This window comes from Hippocampus guttulatus, chromosome 16 (genome assembly GCF_054856545.1).
Source record: "Hippocampus guttulatus isolate MCC_2025c chromosome 16, RoL_Hgut_1.0, whole genome shotgun sequence".
Taxonomy (NCBI): domain Eukaryota; kingdom Metazoa; phylum Chordata; class Actinopteri; order Syngnathiformes; family Syngnathidae; genus Hippocampus; species Hippocampus guttulatus.
In genome coordinates, this window is record NC_141276.1 from 1816445 (window position 1) to 1843578 (window position 27134).

General features: G+C 45.2%; 4 protein-coding genes across 11 annotated transcripts; 1 reads left to right on the forward strand and 3 right to left on the reverse strand.

Annotated features, from left to right (window-relative positions):
* The first annotated feature begins 737 nt into the window (after window positions 1-737).
* LOC147192368 (CCN family member 1-like) lies at window positions 738-8511 on the forward strand. The gene is made up of 5 exons (XM_086132582.1): window positions 738-919; window positions 2163-2379; window positions 2960-3403; window positions 3878-4056; window positions 5593-8511. Exons 1-5 carry the CDS (start codon window positions 869-871, stop codon window positions 5896-5898), a joined length of 1197 nt encoding a protein of 398 aa, XP_085988708.1. The 5' UTR covers window positions 738-868; the 3' UTR covers window positions 5899-8511.
* A 499-nt stretch (window positions 8512-9010) lies between these two features.
* On the reverse strand, window positions 9011-13080 carry LOC147192369 (ATP-dependent RNA helicase DDX39A). The gene is made up of 10 exons (XM_086132581.1): window positions 12994-13080; window positions 12072-12288; window positions 11843-11970; window positions 11451-11727; window positions 11264-11382; window positions 11048-11179; window positions 10742-10851; window positions 10433-10577; window positions 9625-9772; window positions 9011-9250 (listed from the first exon to the last, which is right to left on the reverse strand). Exons 2-10 carry the CDS (start codon window positions 12277-12279, stop codon window positions 9234-9236), a joined length of 1284 nt encoding a protein of 427 aa, XP_085988707.1. The 5' UTR covers window positions 12280-12288; window positions 12994-13080; the 3' UTR covers window positions 9011-9233.
* Window positions 13081-13666: 586 nt separating this feature from the next.
* On the reverse strand, window positions 13667-18267 carry gcat (glycine C-acetyltransferase). 2 transcript variants are annotated; one of them, XM_086133892.1, is made up of 9 exons: window positions 18002-18267; window positions 17280-17410; window positions 16911-17012; window positions 16687-16833; window positions 15963-16117; window positions 15586-15668; window positions 14554-14725; window positions 14094-14215; window positions 13667-13984 (listed from the first exon to the last, which is right to left on the reverse strand). In XM_086133892.1, exons 1-9 carry the CDS (start codon window positions 18219-18221, stop codon window positions 13833-13835), a joined length of 1284 nt encoding a protein of 427 aa, XP_085990018.1. In that variant the 5' UTR covers window positions 18222-18267; the 3' UTR covers window positions 13667-13832. The 2 variants fall into 2 exon arrangements, with proteins under 2 accessions (XP_085990018.1, XP_085990019.1); XM_086133893.1 differs by lacking the exon at window positions 18002-18267 and adding an exon at window positions 17612-17957.
* A 1013-nt stretch (window positions 18268-19280) lies between these two features.
* On the reverse strand, window positions 19281-25228 carry tom1 (target of myb1 membrane trafficking protein). 7 transcript variants are annotated; one of them, XM_086133636.1, is made up of 16 exons: window positions 25054-25228; window positions 23877-23961; window positions 23720-23798; window positions 23484-23633; window positions 23259-23393; window positions 23024-23158; window positions 22730-22846; window positions 22402-22532; window positions 22182-22224; window positions 21973-22096; window positions 21629-21698; window positions 21437-21521; window positions 20884-20949; window positions 20431-20493; window positions 20081-20120; window positions 19281-19955 (listed from the first exon to the last, which is right to left on the reverse strand). In XM_086133636.1, exons 1-16 carry the CDS (start codon window positions 25103-25105, stop codon window positions 19861-19863), a joined length of 1470 nt encoding a protein of 489 aa, XP_085989762.1. In that variant the 5' UTR covers window positions 25106-25228; the 3' UTR covers window positions 19281-19860. The 7 variants fall into 7 exon arrangements, with proteins under 7 accessions (XP_085989762.1, XP_085989761.1, XP_085989763.1 ...); XM_086133635.1 differs by having other exon boundaries at window positions 22402-22535; window positions 25054-25227; XM_086133637.1 differs by having other exon boundaries at window positions 21437-21506; window positions 22402-22535; window positions 25054-25226.
* Between the last annotated feature and the right edge of the window lie 1906 nt (window positions 25229-27134).

The following is a 27134-nucleotide window of genomic DNA, read 5'->3' on the forward strand; positions in this document are numbered from 1 at the left end:
TTCTTATACTGTAAATGTTTCATGTTTATACTGCAAGGATGAAGAAGGCGTGTGTATTTTCTTTGGGCAGAACGTACAGAATCTCTTCGGTCGACTTTTAGAGAAGCGGCAAAAGGAAAACATCAACAACGACACCGGTTCAGATGACGGAGTGTGTGGAAGTGTGTGTGCATCAATTAGCTGTAGGCTCAGGTGAAGCATACTTCCTGACAAGATGACAGCAAGATTATCCAGGCAGGTTCTCACCTTTTCATGGAAACCACTGACCAAATGAACGAGAAAAAAAAAAATTGGCGAGAGAGAGAGAAAGCCTGGGAACCTGTGAGTAGGGGATGTGGAAAGGATTAAGACAGGATATAATGAGTCAATAGATTTGTATTTTTCTGACCAATGTACACAAGCTATATGGCATGTCGTGTGACAAAAAGAGCATGTGGTCAAAATGTAGGTGTGTGTGAAAAGAGCAAAAATATTATTTCCACTTGATCATAAATAAATAAACACCTAAAGGCCGGGTCGTCTTTGGAATGTAGTAAATCTGAATTTTATGAATGACCGCATTCATGTATGGCCACGCCCCTTTTTAAGTCTCGTCTCTCGCCCGGACGCTCCGGGAGCGCGCCTGCGTGCTAATTGGTTAGCAGAGCAGCAGTGGGCGCGGCTACTATAAAAAAAGCACCGCGCTCATATAAAAACCAGTCCCGAAACTTTGATCGATAACATTTAACAAGTGATGGAGGACGTTTCATGACCGTCGAGCCATTCGGATATAATCTTTTGGGGACGAGCGCTATTGTGGTTGAACCGGAAGAGGATTTATTCTGGAACAAGTCCCGCTTGTAGGCTTCTATGTGAATCAGCTGACAGCATGGGGATACTGCTGTTACTTGCTGTCATGCAAGCGGTGACTGTCACTTTGGTGAGCGTTATTATTTTGTCTCACTGGCTTTCTTTGGACCGATACAATGAATTTGAGCTGCTAAAATAATCGTTTACGCATCGCCTGATTGTAGCATCATTGGGAGAACTGAGCCCGGACCCTGGAGGCTGCATGAAAAGTGGCCACTGTGTATTTATCTTCTGTTTGGAGCTAATGGGAACTGCTTATTTACTAGGAAAAAAAAAATCTTACTATCATTTTTTTGGGGGGGGGGGGGGGGTAAAAAAAATCTGCCCGCTATGACACATGTCACTCAAAGCAGCAAGACAATTTTGTTTCACATTCTCACATCTAATGAAAGTGGATTGTCACATACACACACATACACCTTTGAATGGGATGTATGTAGGTATATGTGGATGTATGTACGTTTGTTTGTTTGTTTGTTTATTGAACATAAAACATATACAGTAATAATTTGACAGAAAATAAGGTAGATAAAAAAAGTAAAAAGAAAGAAATCAATCTTCATTCAACACAGTTATTATGTTCAAGGGAGTAGTACGTATGTACATACAGTACATCCACAGATACACAGGTATGTATGTATTGGGGGGGGGGGGGGAGAGACAGAGAGAGAGAGAGAGGCATGGTGGATGACTGGTGAGCACATGAGCCTCACAGTGCAGAAGTCCAAGGTTTGATTCCGGCTGTGTGGAGTTTTCCTGTTCTCCTCATGCCTGCGTAGGTTTTCTCCGGGTACTCAGTTTTCCTCCCACATTGCAACTACATGGACGGCAGGCGAATGGAACACTGGAAATTGTCCCAAGGTGTGATTGTGACCGCTGGCAACCAGTTCAGGGTGTCCGCCCCCCCCCCCCCCCGCCTCCTACCCGAAGACAGCTGGGATAGGCTCCAGCTCACCCGCGACCCCAGCGAGGATAAAGCGGATCGGAAAATGGATGGATGGAGAAGGTGCGAAACAAAAGATGTAGCAGCGGGGAGGTGGTGTAGGCGGTGGGGGCCTCGGGGTCAGAGAACATCGCTTTCATCCACGCTCGGCCAGCGAAAGCCGGGCGGAAGGCCACGGTGGGTTACAGATATCCCCGCGGGCCTCGGGACAGAGCCGGTTATTCAGCCAATGCTTAGCCTCGCGCACGTTGAGGAATTTCTATGATGTGTGTAACGTGAGTCTAACTATTGTCCCGTGGGGGTTCTAACGTCGCTCCCTCATTGCCTGCGAACCGCTTTGAAAACGAGCGCGTGCCTTCCTTTCACGTAGGTGATTGCAGAGTGTCCGGTGGCGTGCGAGTGTGCGGCCGGGGCGCCGCCGTCCTGCCCCCCGGGCGTCAGTTACGTGCCGGATGGATGCGGCTGCTGCAAAGTGTGCGCCGCGCAGCTGAACCAGGACTGCCACGAAGGACGGCCCTGTGACCACCATAAAGGCCTGGAGTGCAACTACGGCAACGACGTCGGCCGTACCCACGGCATCTGCAGGGGTGCGTACCTAAGAAGTGGTTTGACGGCCACCGCCGAGAGCGGTTTTGGCTTCAGATGGGGCGCAGCTTGGCTCTTGCTTCGGGGTTGTGTAAGGGGATGTGTAACTTCAGGGAGGGGAATCTCGCTCCCGAGCCAAACGGCTGGAGTTCGTCTTTGATAGCAGCTTGAGGTTTTGAAGCCAGAGCCACCTTTGGAAAACAGAGCACCTTCATGCGCTGCACACTGACAACCGGCCAAGTCTGGGTTTTATATAAGTCGTTCCAGTGTGTACACAAACAGTGCCATGAAACACACACACAAGCACACACAAAGTGGTATTTTTACATGTGTGTTTAAATTTGGGGGTGTTTCTATATAAAGGGGGGTATCCGGGGTGTTGTATGGGGAGTGAAGGGGAACGAGTCAAAATTTCTTTCGGGGCTAAGAATAGAATTTGCTTCAGAAATTTGGAGGTAGTGCGTCTGTCCTCTCTCTGTGAACTCTTATTCATGGTGCCAATGAGTCTCGTGTGCTTTTTATTTTTATTTTTTTATCCTGCTCTCTTTCGGAATCTAATCCACTCATCTTTCTCGCTTCTAGCAAAGGCAGAGGGCCGCTCCTGTGAATACAACGGGCGCATCTATCAAAACGGTGAGAATTTTCGAGCCGGCTGCAAGCACCAGTGCACCTGCATCGACGGGGCAGTGGGTTGCGTGCCCCTCTGCCCCAGCCACGTCCCCCTAGCGTCACCCGCCTGTCCGGCCCCACGCCCGGTCAAGGTGCCGGGCCAGTGCTGCCTCAGCATCGACTGCCGCAAGGGAACAAGCGCGGTGCCGCCGTCGCACCGCCGACCTCCGCCTCCGGCTTACCCGCCGTACCCCTTCATCCCGTACCCGGCTTACCCTTACGCAAAGCCGTACGCAAAGCCTTATCAGAAGAAGCTCTACCACTACAAACCCAAAAACGAGATGGACACGCTGGGAAACGAGCTAGTGGAGGTTGGCCGCAAATGGGACAAGCCGCGCGGCCACAAGCACCTGGCGGGTAAGTACCAGTTGTGTGGCCGAGCGCCGTCTGTTTCCTGCGCGCAGTAAAGCATCGTGTTTGCGTTTCAGGCATTTTGGCCCTCTGACGCACAATTGGCCCCACTGTGAGCCTTTTGCTGTGTGTGTGTGTGTCAGCATTTACATGTGGCTTGTTTTCCACTGGCTCCCTGCACACCAGAAGTGCTCGCTCGCTCTCTCTCTTAGTCTCTCCCTCTCACATACACGGGTCTCACACAGCACATACCTCTGTCACCCAGCCTTCCCTCTCTGTAATCACCCTCTCTATGTGTTAGTGTTGCCTGTTCACTGAATGAGGCCAGTGTGCTTTGCATCTTGCCTCTCCTTTTCCACTTCACTCCCGCTCTGCTGCGTCAACTCCTCATTTCATGTTCACAGATCTCCCGCATTATCCTGCAAAGTCTCTGGTCGTTTTCGCATTTGTCCTTCACTCTGGCTTTCGTCCTCTCTCAAGCGTGGAGGCAGTTGGGGGATCAGTGCGCGGTCCAGACCACTTCCTGGTCCCAGTGTTCTCGCAGCTGCGGGATGGGCATTTCCTCCCGCGTTACCAACGACAACGCTCGCTGTAAGCTGATCAAGGAGACCCGTCTGTGCAACATACGGCCCTGCAGCTCCATGTCCATCCCAGCCAAGGTGAGGAAGAGAGAGTGAGGTTGGAATGCCGTTCTGGCAAGCACTATGAAATGATGCGCTGGGTTCGTTCAGGAAAGGGTTGCCCTCGAGGGATCGGATCACTATTAATATCATAGCGCGCGTACAAGTCGCTGCTGCTGAGTCGCAGCGAGACAAGCTGCTCCGTTCCATCTATTCGCGGTCCCGTTGCTGTGTGGCCAACGTCCCGTGTGGGATGTGATGACTGAAGGAATTTGTCACTTCCTTTGATCCCAGAAATATTAGCGGTTGGCTACTTGAAGAAGAAAAAAAAGTTGATGAGAGGACACTTTTCAATGTCAAATATAATTCATACGAGTGCAGTGAACACATTTGAATCGGAATTCCTCCTTGTGTACTCAAAACAAGCAAACGGCGTTGTCTTAGGAACGGGGTGCTAGCTAAATACTACCAAACAATGTAAAATGCCCTTCAATTGCTAACGGTTAGCATCAATGGTCGCGGTTGAACAACCCTTCAAGCAACGGATATTTGAACACAAACGGTGGAGCAACATGTGGAGACAGGTAATACTCAAGGACATACTCTATATTCTTTCCCGGTTGCGCAAATGACTATGATAGCATCTTACTGAGTCACTTACAGCATTACCGACTGTAAAGCCCAATGCTCCTCTTTAGCCTCGCGAATGATTTTACTCTTGACACCATCAGTATGCAGTATAAAGCCCCACTAAAAACATCAAGCGTATTTTAGAGCACTTCACAACACTGAAAACCTTTCCCTCTTTGTTTGCGGCGCTTTGTAATTGGAGTTGCACTCAGCATCTCTTTGCTGTGTGATTTGAAGAGCACTTGAGTCACCCACTCTGTTGCTCCCTCACATTTCCCACACAACGGCCGCCGGCAAACGCTCTGCCGATGCCAGGGGCCACTCAGGAGGCTGATGGATTGCTGTGCACCTGTTTCAGGCAGTGTTTGCAGAGCTGTCGTGGGTGTTAAGATATGCGCCGGCGTCAGTCGTCGCTTATCGCTGGTGCGCTCTTAAACCAGGCGGTGCATTTTGACCTCCTCTTGTTTTCTCTGCCCCCTGCCTTTCGTGCATTCACTTTCAAGTGTGTGCGTTCGAGTAACGACTTGTTTCGCACTGCGAAAACCGAGCAAACGGTAACACAACGGTATCTAGCTGTCTCAGGAACAATACTTTCTGTCGGCCATTTTCTTGACCGCCTATCCCGTTCATGGGGCGAGTGGGCGCTCTGGGGCCCATCCCAACTGAATTGTGAGTCTGAGGCTTGGGAAGAGTCACCCGCCCATCACAGGACTGACACAGAGGGGTTGGCCAGCCATTCGCACACACTGCCTACAGGCCATTTAGTGCCGCTGAACTTGACAGCCATCTAGAAAAAGACACGAAGGGATCGTTGATCCTCCGTCCCTATGTTGCCGTCCACGCCTCAAACAACACCTTTGACATGAAGAATAACGCTTTCAACTACCTTCTTTTGAATGTTTGGTTGCTGACCCCTTTCCTGCCTTTCACCTCGTGCCTCTACAGAAAGGAAGGAAGTGCTCCCGAACCCACAAGGCCCCCGAGCCGCACCGTCTGTCCTACGCCGGCTGCAGGAGCACTCGCCTGCACAGGCCCAACTACTGCGGAGTGTGCCGAGACGGCCGCTGCTGCTGGCCTCGTCGCACGCGCACCGCCGCCGTCACCTTCGCCTGCCCCGACGGCGAACGCTTCACCAGATCTGTCATGTTCATCCAGTCATGCAAGTGCAGCGACGAGTGTCACCATCTCAACGAGGCGGCCATGCCCCCGCAGCTATGGCTCTACGGAGACACACACAAGTTCATTGACTAGTTGGCTGACTAGCTTCCTCAGACCCTACATTCCTATTTAAAAACAAAAAAACCCTGACACCACCAACCCAAACAATCTCCCAGGCATGTGCACAGACAGACCGCTAATGGTGATCCAGCACCAACCCTTTTGCCCTGGATGAGAAAAGTGACCTTTGCCTGGAGCCCCACCCCCTCCCTTTTTTTTTGGGTTTCATTAATCAAAATTTGATGAACAAAAAAGGAACCCTCTCAGTCATTTGAGTTCTTGTGAGAAGTGTGCCCCGCACACGCCATTTGAAGAAGGGTGTGTAGACTTTTGATGTCCGACTGTAGCTTCCATTCACCTCCTTTGTATATAGGTTTATTGACTGTGTTGATTGTGTTAAAAGAAATTAGTAATATGTTAAATATATCTACTACTGTCTTTTTTCTTTTTTTTTTTGATTGCGTGAATAATTTTGGTGATGGGTGCCTTTTTGTTGGCTTAAGCACCTGCCCCCCCAAAATGTCTGTGCACGTGCCTGCAGTCCCCATTATATTGGGTGAAAAGTCACTCACTATTTTAAAATACTGAATCGAATTATTTATTCATGGAATTCTTTTTCACGTTTGTTCTAAATTTAATTCGATTTTTTTTCTTGTTCCCTGTGTTTATTTTTAATGCAGCGTTTCCCCAACCATGATTGAAATGATCCCATAGAAAAAAAAAATCAATGGTCTTCCGAGATTTCAAACTGGGTAAGGACATCTGGGAGTAAATTGAGCCAAGACCAATGTGATACCATACAGTCTATATCGTACTTTTTATGACATTTCTGAATATGATGGCGTTTGCCGTGAGATTATTTTCGAATCAAAATAAAATTCTTAATATCGACATCGGTTGAATAATGGTTGGGAAAACGGTGCACTCAAGAGCAACTGAATAAAATTCACAGATTAAATGATCATATTAAGAAAAATGAAATCATACAGTATATTGTTATGAATAATTTGTCAGTATTATCCAATAGCGAGTGACTTTTCAATCACCCTGTAGAACAGCTGTCCTAACTGTATCCACGAGTAGATGCGAGCCGTGTGCTTACTGCCTGTCATCTTTTGCGAGTTTTTTCGAGGAGGACGGGAGGAATTTTGGAGTGATCTTCACCAGATCAGCTCTGCTTTAGTGTCGATTAAATTATGTTTTTTTTTAAATGGCCTGGATGGGGAGTTTTGTTTCTCCAAGAACCCCCCCCCCCCCTTTGAACTCTGAGACTTTTGTTTGCCGGGGGACGCCATGTAAATAGCTGACACAAATACATAACTGTTGCTGTTTTGTTATTGTTGTTCATGCGACCCGGGTTATGAATGAAAGCGGCCTAATATAGTACTGACAAGCCAAAAATGTGGAGGTGGAGAGTACTTGACCCAGAGGTCTGATGATGACGTTGTCATTCTGGCGCGCACGTGGCCCGCGACCTCATTTGGTATTTATTCATTGGTATTTGTTCCCGTGTTTCACACACAAGCGGCTGGCCATTAGAGAAGGCGTCAAAAATTTGGAGCGACAAAAGAGCTGCGGTCTGTCAGCCGTTGGGAGGAGCGCTTCCACAGATTGACATCAGTCGTACTGTAGACGGATGACGAGGGTTACGGTGAGGGGTGTGTGTGTTTGTGTGTGCGCGTGTGTTAGGGGAGTGGTTGTGGGGCGTGGGGGGGGGGGAGGGTGAAACCTGATGGGTTGAGGTTTGAAACGCATGTCAGAGGTTGTTTACACAGCTGGACTCATGCCCTGCTTTGTCTGCTCAAGAAACGGAGGCATTTAGCAAGCACCGTCAAAACAAGCCTGGGAATCTGGCGCCAGGGAGTCGACGACCCGATTCTGCGCAAATTACAATCCTGGCTTGGGGTGAGGAGCAAGGGCTAAATCCTCGCTGGCCGGGTTGCAATAAAAATGAAAAAAAAAAAAAAACCCTCCAAAAGCTGTGCGTAAACCTATCATTTGTGACGAGAGGGTGAAACTGCTGCTCTGCCGAAAAGGGCCTGTCATCAAGCAGCTATGCTTGGAGGCTGAGTCAGGAACCCAAAACGTTTGAAATGCTTCTAATGTGGAGTCGACGAAGGGACTGCTGTCAGAAGAGTGCTTTGGTTCTGCGCAGTCAACAACAAGCTCATTTGCAAAAAAAAACATTTTTGATTGATGTCCCGATGGAGTAAAAGTCCCACATCTTGACCTTAACCAAATGGATGTTTGAATCCATGGGGGAGCATTTTATTGAAATAGTTCTTCCTTTTTTGCCATAGCGGATGATGGAAACGTTGTATTTTCCATACAAGCTTTCTTAGGCAAACGTCATGTTCCCTGTGCTGCATAGATGCCGTTGCTATGGAAGTATACCTTTAGATTTGTTATTGGGACATACTCCAGCAAGAATGTCCAGGCTGTATATGGGCCAACCTTTTTACCAGATGTGCCGACATAGTCCGTGTATATTTTAGCACTGAATACGTCTGGGCTCGGAAGCGTTACATGCATCTCGGTGCAAACGTCGAGGATTGTAACTCTATGGGTGTACATTAGATTCCATCTGTAAGACAACAGCATGATTTTAATTGTATATTCCATTAAAGATTTCTCCAGTCAAATGTTGTTGGGAGAAAGACTGGCTCGCAATTACTTGAAAGGCATTTATTAGCAAACACATCACTCCCGCAATTGGGTCTCAGAAATGTTATTAGACCTCATATAAGTGATTGGTCAGCTATTACCGGTACCTTATTTTAATAGTTGATATCAGGGGTTGATAGGTAGTCCATGGATCAGGTTGTTTAACAACACTCATTCTGATGTGTGTGTGCGTGTATATGTATATATATACACACACACACACACACACTATATTTCCTAAAATAAAATACCGTATATCATTATTTTACTATTTGTATAATGCACTCTGTAACAACAATAAAAATAAATAAAATCCAACGAAACATATCAATTTTTCCCCTTAGAAATGAATGTCATTGTGGCACTTCCCCTTCAAACTCCCCCTCCAAGTTTGGCACATCAGAGAAATAGATCCTGTTTCCCGACAACACTGTCAGGATTCATCTGAAGGAAATTAAAAACGACAAAAGACAAACGTCAATCGGTCTATGATAATTTTTATACAAAGTTTAATTTCAATGAAGGGAAAAAAACAACAACTCATAAAAATACAAATAAAACCAATCATACACTAAGTCCTCAAAACTGACAATAAAGTTTGATGAGAGGCAACGAGCGGAGCCTTAAAAGAAAAAGCCAAGTACATCGAAGGCCAAGGAGAAGACGAGATCCGCGGCGAGGCGATGTCTGCAAGGCTCGGGCATTCATCTGGACTGCTCAACTAAAGTGGGGAGGAAATTTAAAAAAAAAAAATGGGTTGAGCATGTAAAAACTCCCAAGGGGCAACAGCTGAAAATGCCAACTCCAACAGGTGAAAGACGTAAAAGCCATTTCCATCTAATGAGCTGTGTAGTTGCATAGCAGCAGCACCAACTGTTTTTGCCAAGTTGCCAAAACGACTAAATAACACCGATTATCTGTGGGCCGATCTTGACACCAGACCCGGGGGCTCACCGAGCAGTTGCGCGCAGGATAATTACAGGTGATTTACAGTCCAAGTGAACGGAATGCATCTACGTCTACAAATCATTCCAGTGGGTCAGACCGCAGGGCTCAGCCTTCTTTCAGCCGCCATTAGAAAATGCCGGGACTTACTGTAAGAGGAGATGTCGATTTCGTCGGGCAGCTCGGCCACGTTGACCTCAAAACGGTCCTGCACGTCGTTCAGAGTCTTGGCGTCGCTCTCGTCCGACACAAAGGTTATAGCCAGACCTTTGGTGCCAAATCGACCGGCACGGGCGACCTGAGGAAAACCAAGAACTGCAGGCGGGGCCGCGTGTCCAACAAGCACCGAGCCGAACTAAAAGTCAACCCTGTTGACATTGTTCTACATGGGGTCGAGATCATTTTGGTCACTTGCAACTTTGTCGTGAGGGGTCCCTTCTCCCTACTCCAACACACATGATTCAAATGATCAGCTCATCAAGAAGCTCTAAAGAAGCCTGTTAACAACCCGATCATTTGAATTGGGTATGTTGTGGAAGGGAGACATATGAAAGCAAGCAGGCCTCCAGGACCGGGTTAGGACACCCCTGCTTTAAAGCGATGGCTTTTTTTTTTTAGCACAAAGAGTGCAGCGATGCAGGTAGATAGACAAATTTAAAGGCGTATATTCTTTATCCCCACTGAAAAACAACTAATATTATTGCAGTTTCCTGAGCAGTTGTGTCGGTCTCCTTTGTTCATGTGCATTTCTTATACTGCCCCCTGGTGCTCAAGTCCACACACACCGGAGCGGAACGGAACGTTAGGACAATTTGTACTTTTAGACTAAGTAGACGAATGATAATGATGATGAGGCGGCCAGATCTGGGCACCGGAGTTTGGGTTTGAGATGATGCTTTTCATGCACGTGTGGCAATATCGTTCGACCATGACAAAAGGAAAGCTTTTGCATTCTTACCCTGTGTAAGTAAGTGTCTGAATCTTCTGGCATGTCATAGTTGAAAACTATATTGACTCGCTCGATGTCCATCCCTCGGCCAAAGAGGTTGGTAGCCACCAAAATGCGTCTTTGGAAGTCTTTGAATTGCTGATAGCGCGACAGTCTGCGGAGGGGAGCAAAACATTGTCAGTCCAGCTGCCGGCGGCATTACCAGAGCGCTTGCCTCTTTGAAAGTCATTTTGTGTCGAGCTGACGGGTGCCACTAAATCACACAGCATTGACATACTTGGGAGGTCGACAGAGAACAATTTATGAAAGTCGCCTCACCTCTCCTCCTGGGCCATCCCCTTGTGGATGGCGATGGCAGGGAAATTCTGCTCCACCAGAAGCTGCGACAAGGCGATGCAGCGCTGGATTTTCTTGACAAAGATCACCACCTAGAGGTAGGACAGGGTATTCAACAATTTGCCAGCCTCGCCAGTAAATAACAACATCAACCCTAGTGTGACCACCGCAAACACCTAAAAGTTAAGTTCTTAAGTGAGGTAAACAAACCTATTCAGTTTTGAACTCAAAACAATCAAATAGTCTCCCTCGGAGAAGCTGCTGTTTGAATAATAATACTGATCTCACCTGGTTAAACTCCAAGACATCGAGCAAGTCAAAGAGCTTGCGGTTCTTCTCACTGTCCTTCAACTTGCAGTAGTACTGCTGCAGGCCGTGCAGCGTCAGTTTGGTCTCATCATCGACAAACACCTCCATGGGCTGCGCAAGCGACAAATAGGAAGTGGTCAAGCGCAGCACGAGGTGCAAAAAGCCGCGCGGCCGAGCCATTTCGCGTTCCCTTACGTCCTGCATGAATTTGCGACAGACCGGTCGGATCTCCTTGCTCAGCGTGGCACTAAACATCATGACCTGTTTCTCGTGGGGCGTGATTCTGAAGATGTCCTGGACGTCACACCGCATGTCTGCGGGGACAGTCGAGGCAAATTAATACACATGTGTAAATCCCGACAAAGATTTCAACGGAACATACCAAGGTGCTCCAACATTTTGTCACACTCATCCAGGACAAAATGCTTGACGTTCTTCAGGCTGAGCGTTTTGTTGCGGACGAGAGCCAGGATGCGGCCCGGCGTTCCAACCACGATGTGGGGGCAGTTCTTTTTCAGGACGTCCTCGTCATTCTTGATGGGCAGCCCTCCGAAGAACACCACCGATTTGACCGCGGGCATGTACTTGGAGAAGCGCTCGTATTCTTTGCTGATCTGGAAGGCCAGCTCTCGTGTGTGGCACATGACTAACACTGCTACCTAGAAGAACACAGAAGGGATGTGATTTGATCAACTGACACCACGGGGCAAGAAGGTGCACAACAAGGCTAGTCCATAAGACCCGAATAAAATCTCAGCCCGCCAACATACTAACCTGTCCATCGACTGGTTCAAGCTGTTGAAGAGTGGCCAAAACAAACACGGCTGTCTTGCCCATACCCGATTTGGCTTGGCAAAGGATGTCCATGCCCAGGATGGCTTGTGGGATGCATTCATGTTGGACTATATGAGACAGACTAAAACATTTAGATCTTCGCATTCTATGAAAAGAAACGACACAATTCCGACAGCCTATCGGCCTCGGAACTTCAAAGCAACATCACCTTCAGATGGATGTTCAAAGCCACAGTCAATGATGGCACGAAGTAACTCAGGTTTGAGCAAGAAGTCCCTGAAGCCGGAACTGTGGATTGAAACATAGGATCCCTTCACGTCCTTCTTGCCGGTGGGGGCTCCACCCTCGGGTGCTCTTTGAGGTTCATCGTCATCTTCGTAGTCGAGCAGCTCATTGTCGACATCGTTCTCAGACATCTTGTCGACCTGAAACAATCACATGAACATAAGAACTGGTCTAAGCAAGGTCTATCATGGAGTCGTGTGAATAGAAATTCATTCAAGTCAACCTGTGGGTGATAATCTGATATTAGATTGGAGAAAGCACATGCTGATAATATCAAAGTGTGGAGCGCGTCAACTTGTCTAAACAGCGAGGACCCGATTGAGGAGGGAAAAGTAGTCAGATGCGATATGCGCGTGTACCTAATCGGTGATCCAAATTCTGGGTGATTTGAAACACAGGCGATTGAATTATGGGTCAAAATATAAACACCATTCTGAGGAACGCATCCGCAACTCTCTTGGTCCGGAATTTAAAAATCGCCGGTTGCCGAGCCCACCAGTCGGCGTTGTGCTGCATACAACGGTCGACGACGTGGCAAGAGAATTTGTTAAATCACACAGAACTGTGAGTATGTTTGTAGCTAGTTTGCAGGGTGACTTCTGACAAAGCCGAGCGGCAAATGGTGAGGCCACGCTTTGCGTCGTCTCGGGCGGCGAGCCTCAATAATGCTAGGCTACAATATGCTAAAGGGATCACTAGCACAATACAAAGCAGAGAAGAGTCGATCCATTCAGTTTTGGGTGCGTGTTCATTTACAGAATATTCATAAAGTGACGAAAGTGGGAGAGCGGCGCCAAGGTTTCATAACTTTCATTCATTCGTGTCAACTACTGTAAAACTCCTACCTGCAGAGTAATCGACGCGACTACAGCAGTGAATCAAAACCGCATGGGGAGGCCTCACAAGGTTATACCAGCAACCGGAAGTCCCGCCCAGGTCAAAATACGCCCACATTAATGGTGGATTACAACGCTCACAATAAAAACGAGTCAGCGATTGGACAATAGCAACGTCAGTCTATCTCGTAGAAATAAGCAGGCTCACAGCAGCAGAAGACCATAGACGCAAATCTTGCACTCTGTGGCCCAATTCAGCAACTTTTCACACTCCCCGACCAACAGCCCCCCCGTCAGCACCCATTAAATTAAATGGGTAAAGGCAGAGTTCCAAGTTTCTCCGTCTGCGATAATCCATGTGTGATTTCTAAATATAAATCCTAATAACTGCAAATGGTCTGAGGGATTTTTGTCTTCATATTTCAACTTCTATACGCTTGCTGTGTAGGGAAGCCACTCAAACAATTTCACAGCCTTCAAATAACTAGACAGGGAAGTAACCAGAAAGATTTCAAGTGGAACGTTTTGACGCCACAACAGTTTGTTTTTTTACTTTTACATTGTTGATAAAACATCAAACTCAGATTGGCAATTTTTTAAGAAGTTTAGAAGTAATTAGTCTTGCATCATTAAAACACCCGAGTAAAGAAACCCAAAGTCAAAAGATTCAATGGCAAGCGTGAAGCGTTCTTTCACTTTATTTCACTCTCAGGCAGCTAACCCCAGCCTGAACAGGACACAAAGTTGCCAGAGAGAAATCATCGCCATTATTCGCATAGGCCATAGGTAACAGGCAACCATATCTGAAGGAGCACCTGTTTGGTTGGTTCTCCAAGTAGTTATTTCTTTCAGGAAATAACTCCATGCTTTCTGCCCGTCTGAATGAAGGCGTCGACACAGTGGTCAATGTCTTCATCTGTGTGCGCGGCTGAGATCTGAACACGGATTCTGGCTTTGCCTTTCGGTACGACGGGGAAGGAAAATCCAATCACGTACACTCCTGTTGAGGAGAGTCAAATTGACCGATGGCCAAATAATGGACAACATTTACTTTTGTTTTGATGCAGAAGAAAAGAATAACGCAGGGTCAGACGTGATTTATGCCTCACCGAGCTTCAACATGTCATCTGCCATGAGAGAGGCAAGCCGTGCATCGCCCAGCATCACCGGACAGATCGGGTGAGCGGAACCCGAGATGGCGAAGCCGGCCTGTGTCATCTTGTTTCGGAACCTGTTATCAGAGAAAACATGAATGCGATTCAACATCCTTCACAAAATGAATAATCAACAGCATTATCATAACGCAGTATATCGGAACAGCATCGTGCAGTCTAACGTCGCATCCGTATTTCCTAAAATTGGGTGATTCACACAGTATTTTCATCAAACTACACACAGTCAATCACACTTGTGATCTGAGAGTTGCATCAGAATATTAAAAAAAAGCGATCTGTTGACAATCAAAATATTTGTATGCCGTTTAGGAGTAGAGCAAATAGCATATTTCATTCCCAAAGTGGGTGCTTTGCATATGTCTACACAATGAACACGATCAAAGAAAATAGCGACCTCATGGTTTTTGCTGACATGCTCTGCGCAATCTCACTGGAAGCGAGGAGCAGCTCGACAGCCCGCATGGCGCAGCCCACCACGGGTGGAGGAAGGGAGTTGGAGAAGAGGTAAGGCCGAGACCGCTGCCTCAGGAGGTCAATGAGGGGCTTTGGTCCCACCGTGTAGCCACCTGACGTGATACCAAACATTATGTAATTGGGTCATATTTTCTGCATTTTCAACTCAAGTTCTTGTGTTGAACACTTTCGGCATTCTGATCATCTCTCTTCCTTTTCTATAACCATTTTAATTGTGTGAGTAGAAATAATAGTCATGAACTGCCATTCCTGGCCACAAACACAAGAGGTTATGCCACTGCTCCGAAAAAAATACTACTAATAAAATTGTGACAAGTAAAAATGATCGCTACTGCTTATGACGGCCATCCAATTAGCGGCAATGACGGTTACAAATGAATCAAGTTGTACGCATTTGGTAAGAAAAAGTGATTTTAGTCTTTTAAGCTTTTAAAGTGTAAAAAAATCTGTATTTCAATGAAGTTTTGCTTTCATAATCGAGACTGGGGCAAGTTAAAAGAATTCAGGTGGAGAAAGTGAAAAATGATGGAAATACTTGAATGTAACATATAGGTGCCTACAGAAAATAGGTGCTCATTTTTTGCCACCGACATGTGAAGACATTTTTCTGTTTTTCTAACAATGCATAATAATCAGCATTAGTCCTAATCGGTTACATGTATCCGATATGAGAAAAAAGGTGATACTGGGAATCCATACAATTGACTTTTTTTTTTTTTTTGTTATCCACCCTACATATCGTGCAATTAAAATGGAATTTCAAGGGTTAAAAATTTACATTTTGCACTCATAACAAGAGGTGATGTTAGCTAAACAAGTAGGAGGAAAAACATGAAACTTAATTCACTAGAATCCTAAAAAATGATGGACTTGTTGGACAAAAATGGTCACGGCAAGCTGAAAAGGTCGTCAAATCCAACAAGGCTCGAGATTTATAAAGGGCCAAACGTACCAGCTGCACCTCCCAGTGCTTTTCCCAGAGTGGAGTTTACGATATGAACTCGGTCCATTTCTCCCAGCAGCTCATCGGTTCCTCTGTAAATGGACATGAACTTAAGCTATAAAACAATTGTGAGCTTCACAATCGAGCCAGCATTTGCATCCGGGCCCGTTTCCTTGACTTGCCGGCTACCTTCAAGCACTCCGACAACCTCATGTTCAAAATTCTCGGGCGAGACCCCTCGGGTTCTTTATGCAATAATTCAACTACTGTGCCGTGTCTAACCGCTGCGTCGGCATTTATTCACAAACAAAAAGCGCTGCGGTTCCTTTGTCAATCGAAAACGCACACGTTACAATAATTTTTCCAAAATAATACATTTGACTCACCTGCCACGCGGCCCAAGGAAACCCGTGGCGTGGCATTCATCGATGAACACCATCGCCCCGTACTGCTCAGCCAGGTCACAGATTCCCGTTAATGGAGCCACATCTCCATCCATTGAGAAGACCCCATCCGTCACCACCAGCCGCATACGACAGGACTGAGAAATAGAAATGCTTGTGAGTCATCGGACCAAAGATACTTAATGCTCAATTTCACTCATCCTGAGGTATCAATAACAATAGGCGTTTATTATCATGGTTGTAGTTTGTCGCTGAATTGTATTGCATGACGCATCTCCAGTTCATCAAAATGCAAAGGGAGTATTTTCAATGACAAAGCACAAAAATAGTTTAGAAATGGCAAAAGGATAGGAGAGACACACTTCTTGGCAACAACAAGCATTTGATCGATACAAGAAAGGGAGTCAAGTGGACATTTGAAATGTATCGGCCCATTGACGAATTAAAAACCTGTCGTGAATTTTGCCATTCAGAACTGAAACACTGAGCATTCCAAAGTTTAAAGGTCAAAAGGTTCCTTTTGAAATTTTATCCGAAAGCGCAATCCCCTAAAATCTTATCAGTAGTGCACGCATTTGAATTTAAGATAAACGGACATAAGTACTGGGACACCTGACCATTCACCTCAAACTGCTTTACTCTTCTGGGAAGAGTCTTTTTTGTCAGTTCACTTTTCGGTGTGAGAACAGGAAGATTCCCCACACACCTGAGACTCCTTGAGTTTGCGCTCCAAATCACCGAGGTCCATGTGTTTGTAGCGCAATCTTTTTGCCCGGCACAGACGGATGCCATCAATAATGGAGGCGTGGTTAAGTTCATCCGACAACACAGCATCATCCGGGCCCAGCAGAACCTTGCACAGGAGTCATTCAAATGCTTTACACCACGAAGCCAGAAACCCTTTGCTGGAGACGATGCCGCATGACACACCTCAAATAGTCCAGCGTTGGCATCAAAACAACTGGCATAGAGGATGCAGTCCTCCCTCTCGTGAAACTCTGCCAACTTCTGCTCCAGGTTTCTGTGCAAATCCTGGAAAGCAGACATATTAGGGAAAATAGACTTTTTCATTGCTTGCTTTAAATGCTGTCAGGCTGCTAAATAAAAAAATAAAATACGTCAAAAACCAGTGACAATTGTAAATAGTACAGCCACCTTATACCAGTTGCATATATGCTTGTGTTGTGTTTTGGATTTCATGTTTGGTTTGACACCATAGGCATGCCCAATGTTGTTTTTTCCCCCTGCATGCGTGTTGGTGCATTTATGCATTTTCTGTTTATTGGACACACACTGTACCTGAGTACCGCAGATAAATCTGACTGAGCTCAATCCAGCGCCATACAATTTCAGCGTGTCAATCCCTGCTTGCACCACTTCCGGATGACTGGATAGTCCAAGATAGTTGTTGGCACAGAAGTTTAAAATGCCTGAGAGAATAAAGGGAATCAGAAAAAAAATTCAGGTTATTTACCTTTTGGTCAAGAAGTTTAAGAGCCTAGCTGCATAATGTGACATCTGGAAAAAAAAATACAATGCAAACAACTTAGAGACACACAAATGAAAGCTGACAATAACAAACAAGGTGACGCATAAGAGGTGATTTCAATTACTTTTTTTGTCATACTCACCATATTGCATCAAGGAGAATATTCAGATCACGTTTTATTGTATATCTGTTGTTGCACAGCACTCATGGAAACATCACACAAATGCAGGCTTGCAAGGAGGGGTGAGTCAAAGGAGCTTGTTCAAGTGCGCAGCAGTCAGGATGCAGACTAGTATTACTTCAATAACTAGTAGTAGTAGATTTTTGTACTGGCATGTCCAAAACAGACGAACAGTAATTTGACATTCATTGTATGTCCACCCTTGTCCACCTAAATTGTTATATTGTAGTAGTTGTATACTATCGCTCGCCATTATTTTCCATGACCTATATTCTTGTTGTTAAAAATATGGCCCGCGACCTTTGGGCACCTTGTGAAAAATCTTATGCGTCAAATGTTGTTTACACTCACTGCCACGGCTTCCCTCCACGTTGATGTGCGGTCCCTGCTTGGACGTGATCACCCTCTCGGCTTTCCAAGTCCCCGCCAAGCGAATAGACTCGAGCTCGCCGTTTAACACCGCTCTGGCTTCAGCAAGAGCCGCGTAGCTCCGATTTAAAACAGAAGCCGAGGGCCGCAGAACCCCCCGGAGAGGGTTCAATAAAGTCCAGCTAGCCTTGCCGAGAGACATGATCGTAAATGTGTGCGTTGTCGATTGTGAAACGTAGTCGGAAGTTGGCTGCTGGAACAGTGGGGGGTGTGCGCACGCGTGATCAAAATGGACCAATCGCATTCGAGCTTGTATTGAAACGAGGAAAGTCGTGATGTGGGGCACCAAGGCAGTCGAGTTACTTCCGCACTTTACTCATGGTTGTTCCGTATTGTTTTATACCCCGGGGGTTTCGTTACTTTTTATGATGACTTTAATACTGCGCTAGCATTGGTTATTGATAGATTATTGCATCGTTTACCAATTCGAACGGAATTATTGTGAACCGAGGACCCTTTGGAAAGTAAAAATGACCTGGCAGGTTTTGACTGAAATGACAAGTGAAGGTCTATTGCAGCTACAAAACAAAGTAGCATAAATAGTCGACCAGAAAGTAGATGAAGAGGAATTTATCGATAGAGCACGACGTGTATCCACGAGATATATCCAAATCAAGATTGGTTTTAAAATGAAACCTTGAAATCTGCCCAAACGTGAATCCAAAATGTAATACATTCAAAGTGTTTGTTAAAAATGGTACATATTTAAGTTTTACATTCAAATTTTCAACTCCGGTGCACAAGTCTTCCTCACGGCAGAGGGTTCTGGTTTGGAATCTCGACTTTGGATGTTCCAGAAGCTTCCTGCCATTCCAAACACATGCATGTTGGGTTCATTGAAGTCACTGAATAAAATGTGTTCGATTCCGGCTCCAGCCTTCCTGTATGAGGTTTGCATGTACTCCCCGTGCGTTTTTCTTGGGGTACTCCGGTTTCCTCCCACATTCCAAAAACATGCATGGCAGGTTGATTGGGTGGTCCAAATTGTCCCTGGGTGTGATTGTGAGCACAAACGTTTTTTTGTCTCTTAGTGCCCTGCGATTGGTTGGCAACCGGTTCAGGGTGCACAACGCCTATTGCCCGAAGCACAGCCACAACCCTTGTGAGGAGAAGCAGATTAGTAAATAGATGGATGGATGACTGAAGTATCTCCAACATAGTACAATTTTTAAAGGTGGGTGATAACAGGAACAATTCTTGGTTGTTTGGTTGGTTATTTAATTGAACTCTGCATTCAAACTTAAAACATCTTGACAAAGAAATATCATGGAATTTAAAAAAAACAAACAACATCGATGTTACTATTCTTTTACATCTGATATCAATATTAACCTGAAGCGAAGCCTCAAACTCTTCAAATGAGAAATTGCTGACATATAAGTTAAGAGTGTTTGTGCTACTTACACAAAGGCATTATCTGTAACTCATGAGATACCACAAATGAGAGTTCATAGCAATATAGTCATCTATGTTGCAAAAGTTGTTTTAGTATCAATATTCCACGTTTCCTTCAATAGTAGGAATGTTCCCATAGAAATTGTGCAAACGTTTGCATTACCGCCACTTAGTTACATCAAGCAAAATGCTCTGGCCTTCATTCACTTGTTACCAGTTAAAACCCCAGTAAAGTAACATAGCAGGATACACAAGAAGTAATTACGGACCGCAGTCCTCCATGCCCAAATGTGCCTTGGATACATAAAACCAAAATGCATCTCCATCTGTCCCTTATGGCAGAGGTACTTTGTGAGAGTTGCGTGTGCGGCAGGTGGAAGTGCAGCTCAGGATTCGGAGTGGTTGGCGTCCTGGGGAGACTGTCGTACTGAAGGCAGTCGCTCAGCTGCTTTGGCTCTTTGCGCCAAGAACCTGTCAAATTCTTTAGAAGAGGACAAACACTATTAGACAAAAAAAAAAAAAAAAAAGCCACGCACAATCTGCTACAGGAAAATAACTGAATGTCAAAAAGGGATGAGATTAATAGGCAACTGAATCCTTGCTCACCTTCGCTTGTGACACCATCAGAGTCCGCGTTGTCATCGTACTGTATCACAAAAAGAAACCAAATGTGATTGTGCAAAGTAATTAAATACAACGCAACGTTACAATGATCCCATCTTGCGGTACGGATACCGCACAAACAATCCTCGGTGTCTTCAATGACCCGAACATACATGCTTTGGGAAGGTGGGGTGAAACCTACACAAGCAGGCGATTGTGCTAACCGCTTGTACCTGTTGCTGTATTCAAGATTCAAATGCAAAAAATATTCCGTGGCAACGGATACGTGCGCATTGAAGAGGCCTAGTTTCATTTTAATCTAAATGTACGGTATTAGTCATCCTACTGCTCACCTCATCATCCAGCTCCAGCCATTTCTCAATATCCTCCATTACATTGGACTGCTTGATGGGAATCTTAAGAGAAGAAAAAAAATATCAAAACAAAAGAATGACAGCGTCTCACCCCCCTCAAAGAAAAACGATACAAAAAAACAAAACAGACATAAACACACACACACAAAATAGCTATCCCGACGTGACACAAAGTAGAAACATTCTAAGGAAATGGAACATCAGGACAGAGCAAAGCAAATCTTTCCATGCGCCTTGCACACCCAGGGCAATTCAAATCATAATTCAAGTCTTTGACACTTTGACTAGCATGCAAACCGAATGGTATATGGGGCTGAAAACGTGAACCACTGACCATAACAAAAGTGAACTGCAACCTCATGACAACAACAACGACTACTACTTCTACAAACCCCAGAAATTAAAAAAAAAAAACTTTGTACATGGACCCACCATTCCCCTTTTAATCATCCAGTCTAACTTTGGTGACGAGCTGTGGGAGGAGGCTGGGCTGCAATCCTTCGTTGCACAGATAGAGAATTCTTTCAAAGTAGGATCAAGTGATTTCAATCTATTTCTTGCCACTAATGCTGACATTGTTAGAAGCATAATAACACGGCAAGACACACCAAAAATGCACTGGCATATAAGACCGGGTGTTCCAAAATTTGCAGATCATGTCATAGTTTAATTATGAGCCAGTTCCCATTTCACGATGCGATTTGAATGCGTTGTTGTGATTTTTCAACGCTAGTTACACAGAAATCAATATTTCAGTTGATGTCAGATTTTTGTTTTTGGAACAAGCATCTACTTTTTCCTCGGGGTCTCGTTTCCGGTATCCGCTACTTGTACAGCTCAGCCAGCAGTATTAACACAACATATATTAACATAAAAGTAAAACCATGACAATGATTTACTGAGTTTGCTTCTCAAGTCAGAAAGCGAGCTACTTCTTACACGTACATGAGCAATTTACACACAGAATCTTTTTTTTTTTACTTACCGCTTTAGAGTTTTGCATGGTGTTCTCCTGCGCTTGCGCAAGGCCATCCAGTCCAATGGCTGTATGCTCACTGAAACCAAATTCACTTGAACGTGAACATGAACTGTAAATTAGGCTCGTAATATATTCAAACACCCCGAGAAAAAGAAAAACATCCTTCAAAAAATTTTCTCTGCGTGTTATTTTCTGTACCTTCCCCTTTGAGCCGAGCTATTCCTTTTCAGTAAAAATGCATCCACAACATCATCACCTTCCCTTGTGTCTGTTGAAAGGACAACAAAAGCGTTTTGCGAGGTAAACGAAAAGTAGATGATAGTTTTGATCAAATTTGTAGAATGCTAAATTAACCCCGTGATAAACGAGAGATTGCTGTACAGCGACTGACTCAAACGTGAAGAAAGGCAAGATACGGTAAATCAGTTTATGCTGATTAGTCATCAAACAGAAAATCATTGCTACCCACAATGAGTTTAGGTGAACCTCAATGAATATACAAATAAACAAACGAACGAAACAAGTCGCAGTCAAGAACTTACTGAGCCCTGCCATCTGGCTGGACAAAGTGTCCTCTTTCGATTGGCTGAGCAAGCCTCCATTTGTGACTGACGCAGCCGCTGATTGGCTCACATTGAGGTCCGCGAGGTTTACATAAGTGTGGCCCTGCAAATGCAAATGAGACGTGTGACGTGTCAACATGGAAAAAAAAAAAAAAAGCCCCCCAAAAAACACATAAACGGTTGTCTACCTGTTGTGTTGTGTTTGGACAATTAGTTAACTGTCTTTCAAACCTGAAAAGAGCAACGAAGAGCAATAAGAAACTACCTCCATATGTGTTTGTAGGCGAAAACAAAGTATCCCGATGGACATCCTCTACTTGTTTACACGAAAAACAACAGGAATAATCTTTCTCGTTATTGCTGTTGCCTCAAGATTGTATAGTGGGGGTGGGGGGGGGGGCAGTTTACCTGTGATAGCGCGAGAAGGCGGTGTTCATCTCGTCGTTGGTTGCGAGTAACTCCTCAATCAACTTCTCCTCACTAAGCCTGGGGACAATCTTCACTATCCTGTCCTGCATTTCCTTACATACTGTGTACAACTGCTAATGACACAACCAAAGAGAGAGAGAGAATGTGTGGGTGGGGGGTTGTGGTGGTGCAGATGTAGCACATGCGTAAAGTGCGAGATCAGTTAAGGGCAACGAGAAAGGGCGGGAGATGTATTCTCACAGGATAAAATGAAAGCAATAATGTACTTGGATTGATCATAACACCCGAACGGGTGCAATTTGTGTACCTGCAGCAGCTCCACGGCAGCTTGCTTTACCGTGACAGGATCCAGCTGACTCATCATATCGGACATCATGGTGAGGTTGGTCCGCACAACTCCCAGCTCTGCTTTTAGTGCCCCCACCTGGAGTCATAAGAGCTAATAGTTTACTTAATAACTATAAATGCCCTTGCCTGAAAGTACATGGAGGTTCGTTGAAACGCCAACAACTCGTAATTGGAGCACTTGTAAGTCAAGGTAGCAGGTATCTTGGGGAAAAAAAGTGTTAAAATAACCCCTTAGTGCAGCAAACACCATCACCTGGTTGGGAGTGAAGGCATCACTTCCATCTAGCGTCTGTTTTAGCTCAAGTGTCTGGGGTGGGGTTAGGGGAGGTTTGGAGGACAGCAGCACAGCGGGAACAGTAGCAACAGCAGGCCCGTTCCGAGACGAGGTCTGCTCAGCGAGGCACGGAAAGCACCAGAAAAGAAAGATTGACCAAAGATGAAAGGTGGCGTTCGGCGTTTAAGAGCGAGTCATGAAAAAGTGGTTGTACCCTTTTGGGGGCTTGGACTGGTGGGTAGCCATCCAGTTCCGTCACAGGGAACTCAAGCCCTTTCCTGCGCAGGTCTTCATACACTGAAACCACACCCGTCAGGTCGGGCGAGCTACGGAATGCGTCTGCCCACGCCTTGAAACGATGACAACCACAAAATAACAAGAGGTGGAATGTGTCAATACGAATTAAAAATAGCTCTTTTTCCGTTTAGCAGCGGCCAACCTGTATGATGCCGAGCACTCTGTCGTGTACGATCAAAGGAGGGTTGTTCCTCGGGATGATAGAACGGACGAGAACCCCCTCGATAAAATCCCTTGTGGTCACCAGGATGTGAAACCTGTATCCACAGTTCTTCACACAGGTTTCAAGCACCTGGAGCCAGAAAAATGCATCTCATATCTGAGAAAACATCACAAGAACAAAAAGAGCCCACGGTGGAGGTGTGTAGATACACTCACGGTGAGTGCCAGCATGACCTCCTTAAAGTTCCTGTTCCCCACAATCCTTTTCTTTATGGCTCTAATTGCATCTTTGGGTCTGGAATTAGAGAATATTGACCTTTCAGATACATGCAACCCTGAGCTCCTTTCTTATAACACACACACAAAAACACACCCTTCTTCAGAGCTGTTAACCACATCGCAGATCTCCATGTTGAGAGACCAGTCTTCTGACGGCAGGCTCGAGTTGGTTGCAATCTCTGCGACAGACAAACCGACAGACAGCTAGATGTGCATTGTAAATCGTTGTTTCTGTGCGATTTAATTCAGAGTTTATGACAAGAGACACTGAAAAACGCAAATTAAATACAATTTTACTCGGATAAAAATCTAAACATTATCAGTGGCATCATGTTTAACAGATGTGCTTGTGTTTGTTAATTTGATACAAAGGAGAGACAAACGCATATTAATTTAATCCAAATAATTTTAAATTAAGGAAGCCTCCATGGAGCTTTGAACTTTTGTTTCGACCAGGGGTGTCCAAAGTCGGTGGTGGAGGGCCGCTGTCCTGCCTGTCCTGGACAGTGGACCTCCAGGCCCGGAGCTAGACATGTCTGGTTTAGACCATATACAAATTTCACAGAGGAGCTGCAACAGCGCCCTGTGGTACGGCAGTGCAAGCAAAATGCGCAACAATATTTCAATTTTAAAAATAACAAAAACAGTTTGAAATCTGACATTCTTGTTTACCATAGCTGAGTCTTTTCAACACTACAAACAGTGGAATAATATTACTTTCAAATGTATCGGGTAACTATTAATATATCATGTGTAGTATTACATGATAATAATAAATACATTTTCAGTGGTCTTCAGGTTACTGGGAAAAAAGCTTCAGACTAGCCACACAATAGACACAATCATGTAAATATATTTCTTTTAAAAAAATTACGCCATTCCTTTTTTCCACAACTGTACTGTATTTGCATGAGTCAATGCAAACGCATGACGACTTGCCGCCGATTTAGGTCAGCAGGAAGTTTCAACCAATCTATTTGCAACATGGCGACGTTTTGGACCACGCCTATGTCTAACTATTGGCTGACAAACACGTCAATCAAGCATTACCTCTTACTCTTCTGTCAGTATCAATAAATACTGAATGATGATTGAAATAATAGCGTGTTATACACCATAACTGTATGCTACGTAGTGAGTGCATTCGAGACTAAATTATAAGACAAATACGGGTGAATGTTCGCGAAGAATGACGAACGAAGATGCCGGGCTTGCTCGTCATTTGGTGATTACATTGAAACCATGCACGAGCGGCTGGAAAACAAGCTCACCGATCCGCTGTCCGACAGGCGTACTGAACGGGTTCCCCAGTAGAAACTCCATTGTGGAGGCAGCGAAGGCCCAGCAGAGCACCAAAGAACCGGACCGGGCCGAGCCGTACGCACCGGGCGGCCGAGCTCGCTGCTGCACCCCGCCTTCTAGCAGCACAAAAGTGGGCCACTAGTTGAGCTGCGTCACGAATTTAAAGGGATAGCGTCATGGAATCATAACGCAGACGTCTTGGCAAAGTGCGCTACACTCATACGCCGACTTGCCTTTTAGAAGAGAAATACTGTATCACCTAGTAGCATAGAGACTGAAGATGTACAGTACAGTTGTTTGTATTGACACTATCGTAATTAAGCACTGAACTAGATTCACAACCTAAATTATAATATTGGTTCCCCAAAATCAATCGAGTTCTTCCCCAACAGTCTATTCTCTTCGGTTTGTTGTGTTTGTCATGGTTGCACAGCTTCTAAAATGTTTATGGGGATTTCATTTTTTCGACCAACCAGATTTATGCTGCCATGTCACCGTAGCAACGGGAGCGGGGACAAGCTAGTGCTGATTGTCTCCGATTCTGGAGTAAGTCTTCATCAAAGCTAAAGTGCCTCTCGCTTGTTGTTGTGATGTACTACCGCCACAATACGGTAGCACGCAGTAACTTTGATACATAATTTTCATCCGATTACTGGTCTGGCTGTAGTAGCACATTAGGGTAGGCTGTTTATTAGACTAACGGATTACTGGCATCACTGGAATGGCTCTGCAATACATCCCCTGCCGTATTATATATGAAGAGGTCATTTCATTTTTAATAGAATAATGGACGACGAGGGGTTAAAAGATTTGTTTGTTTGTTTTTTTGTTACCCAACAGGTCAGTCTAGTCACTCAAGCAGCCTTGCCCACAATGAGCATTCCTGTGACTCAGTGTCACAAGTCTAGTCTCAAGTCCCACACCATAGCGCAAATGACGCTCGGTTAATGACTAGAGATATTCCTAAAACAAAAATTGTTGTACAGTATTTGATGCAGACCGCCATTGGGACCAAATAAAAGTCACTGGATAAAAGTGCAGCCTTGCATTATTGGTAGTACTCTCGATTGTGATTTCGGCTTCTTCAAGACTAAACTATGGATTAGTGACAGTACTGAGGTACAGTCAATGCTGTTTAAGGAAAAGCATTTAATTGGCGATGCTTGATGTCACGTTTCCAGGGACTCTTTTATGTCTCAGCAAGACAAGCCGCCTTTCCCACTAGCGCCCAATTAGAGTGGGTTGGCATGTCTATATATTCACACACAGTAGCCCGCTAATTAGTCTTCAGATTAAATACAGCGGGGACAGTTGCCTGTGCACGGGTCTGTTCATCCGCATCCACGTGTGACGGCCTTCCTCTGCCTGCCAAGGAGTAATGTCATATAACAAGAAGAAGAGGGTAGGGGGGGCCCCCACACAGTTCATGCTATAGCCGTTTGTAGCCGTATGAACGAAGATGAACTGTTTTTATTCCTGTCAGCGTATTATCCAGGATTAAAAAAAGAAGAAAAAAAAAAGAATGCTCCATTGGGATTTTGTTTAAATGATGATGCCGCGACGTTCACTTGGCTTGAACCAGGAGAGCAGGAGGGGATGCTTCTTAAGACCACCCACTGTATGAGTCATCTAGGACTGCAGAGTGGGTGTCTGCATCAAGTTGTGGAGCAAAGGAATACAGCTGTTATGTTTCGATCTGGTTACGTTTGGTTTTGATTCCTCATTTGCCACCTGTTCTCGTTATCAGTCTTCCTTGTGTGTAAGCAATTAGCTCCCTCAAGCCTTTGTGTCTTGTCCAGGTGTTTCTCGTTGTCTCGTCACTTCGCTTGGAATTAGTTCCCCGAGTTTCTGTCAGTCTTTGTGAGTATGTGAGCATACGTGTGCTCCTGTCATGTTTTGTTTCCTCAGGCATTTTTTTTAAGTACTTCGACTTAAGTGTTTTTTTTTTTTCCATTGTACTGCTGTGTGTATTTTTTGTTCAATACATTTTGGTCAATGCACCCTGCTCCTCCCTGCCTCCCTGCTTTTTGGGGTCCCACAACTACCATCA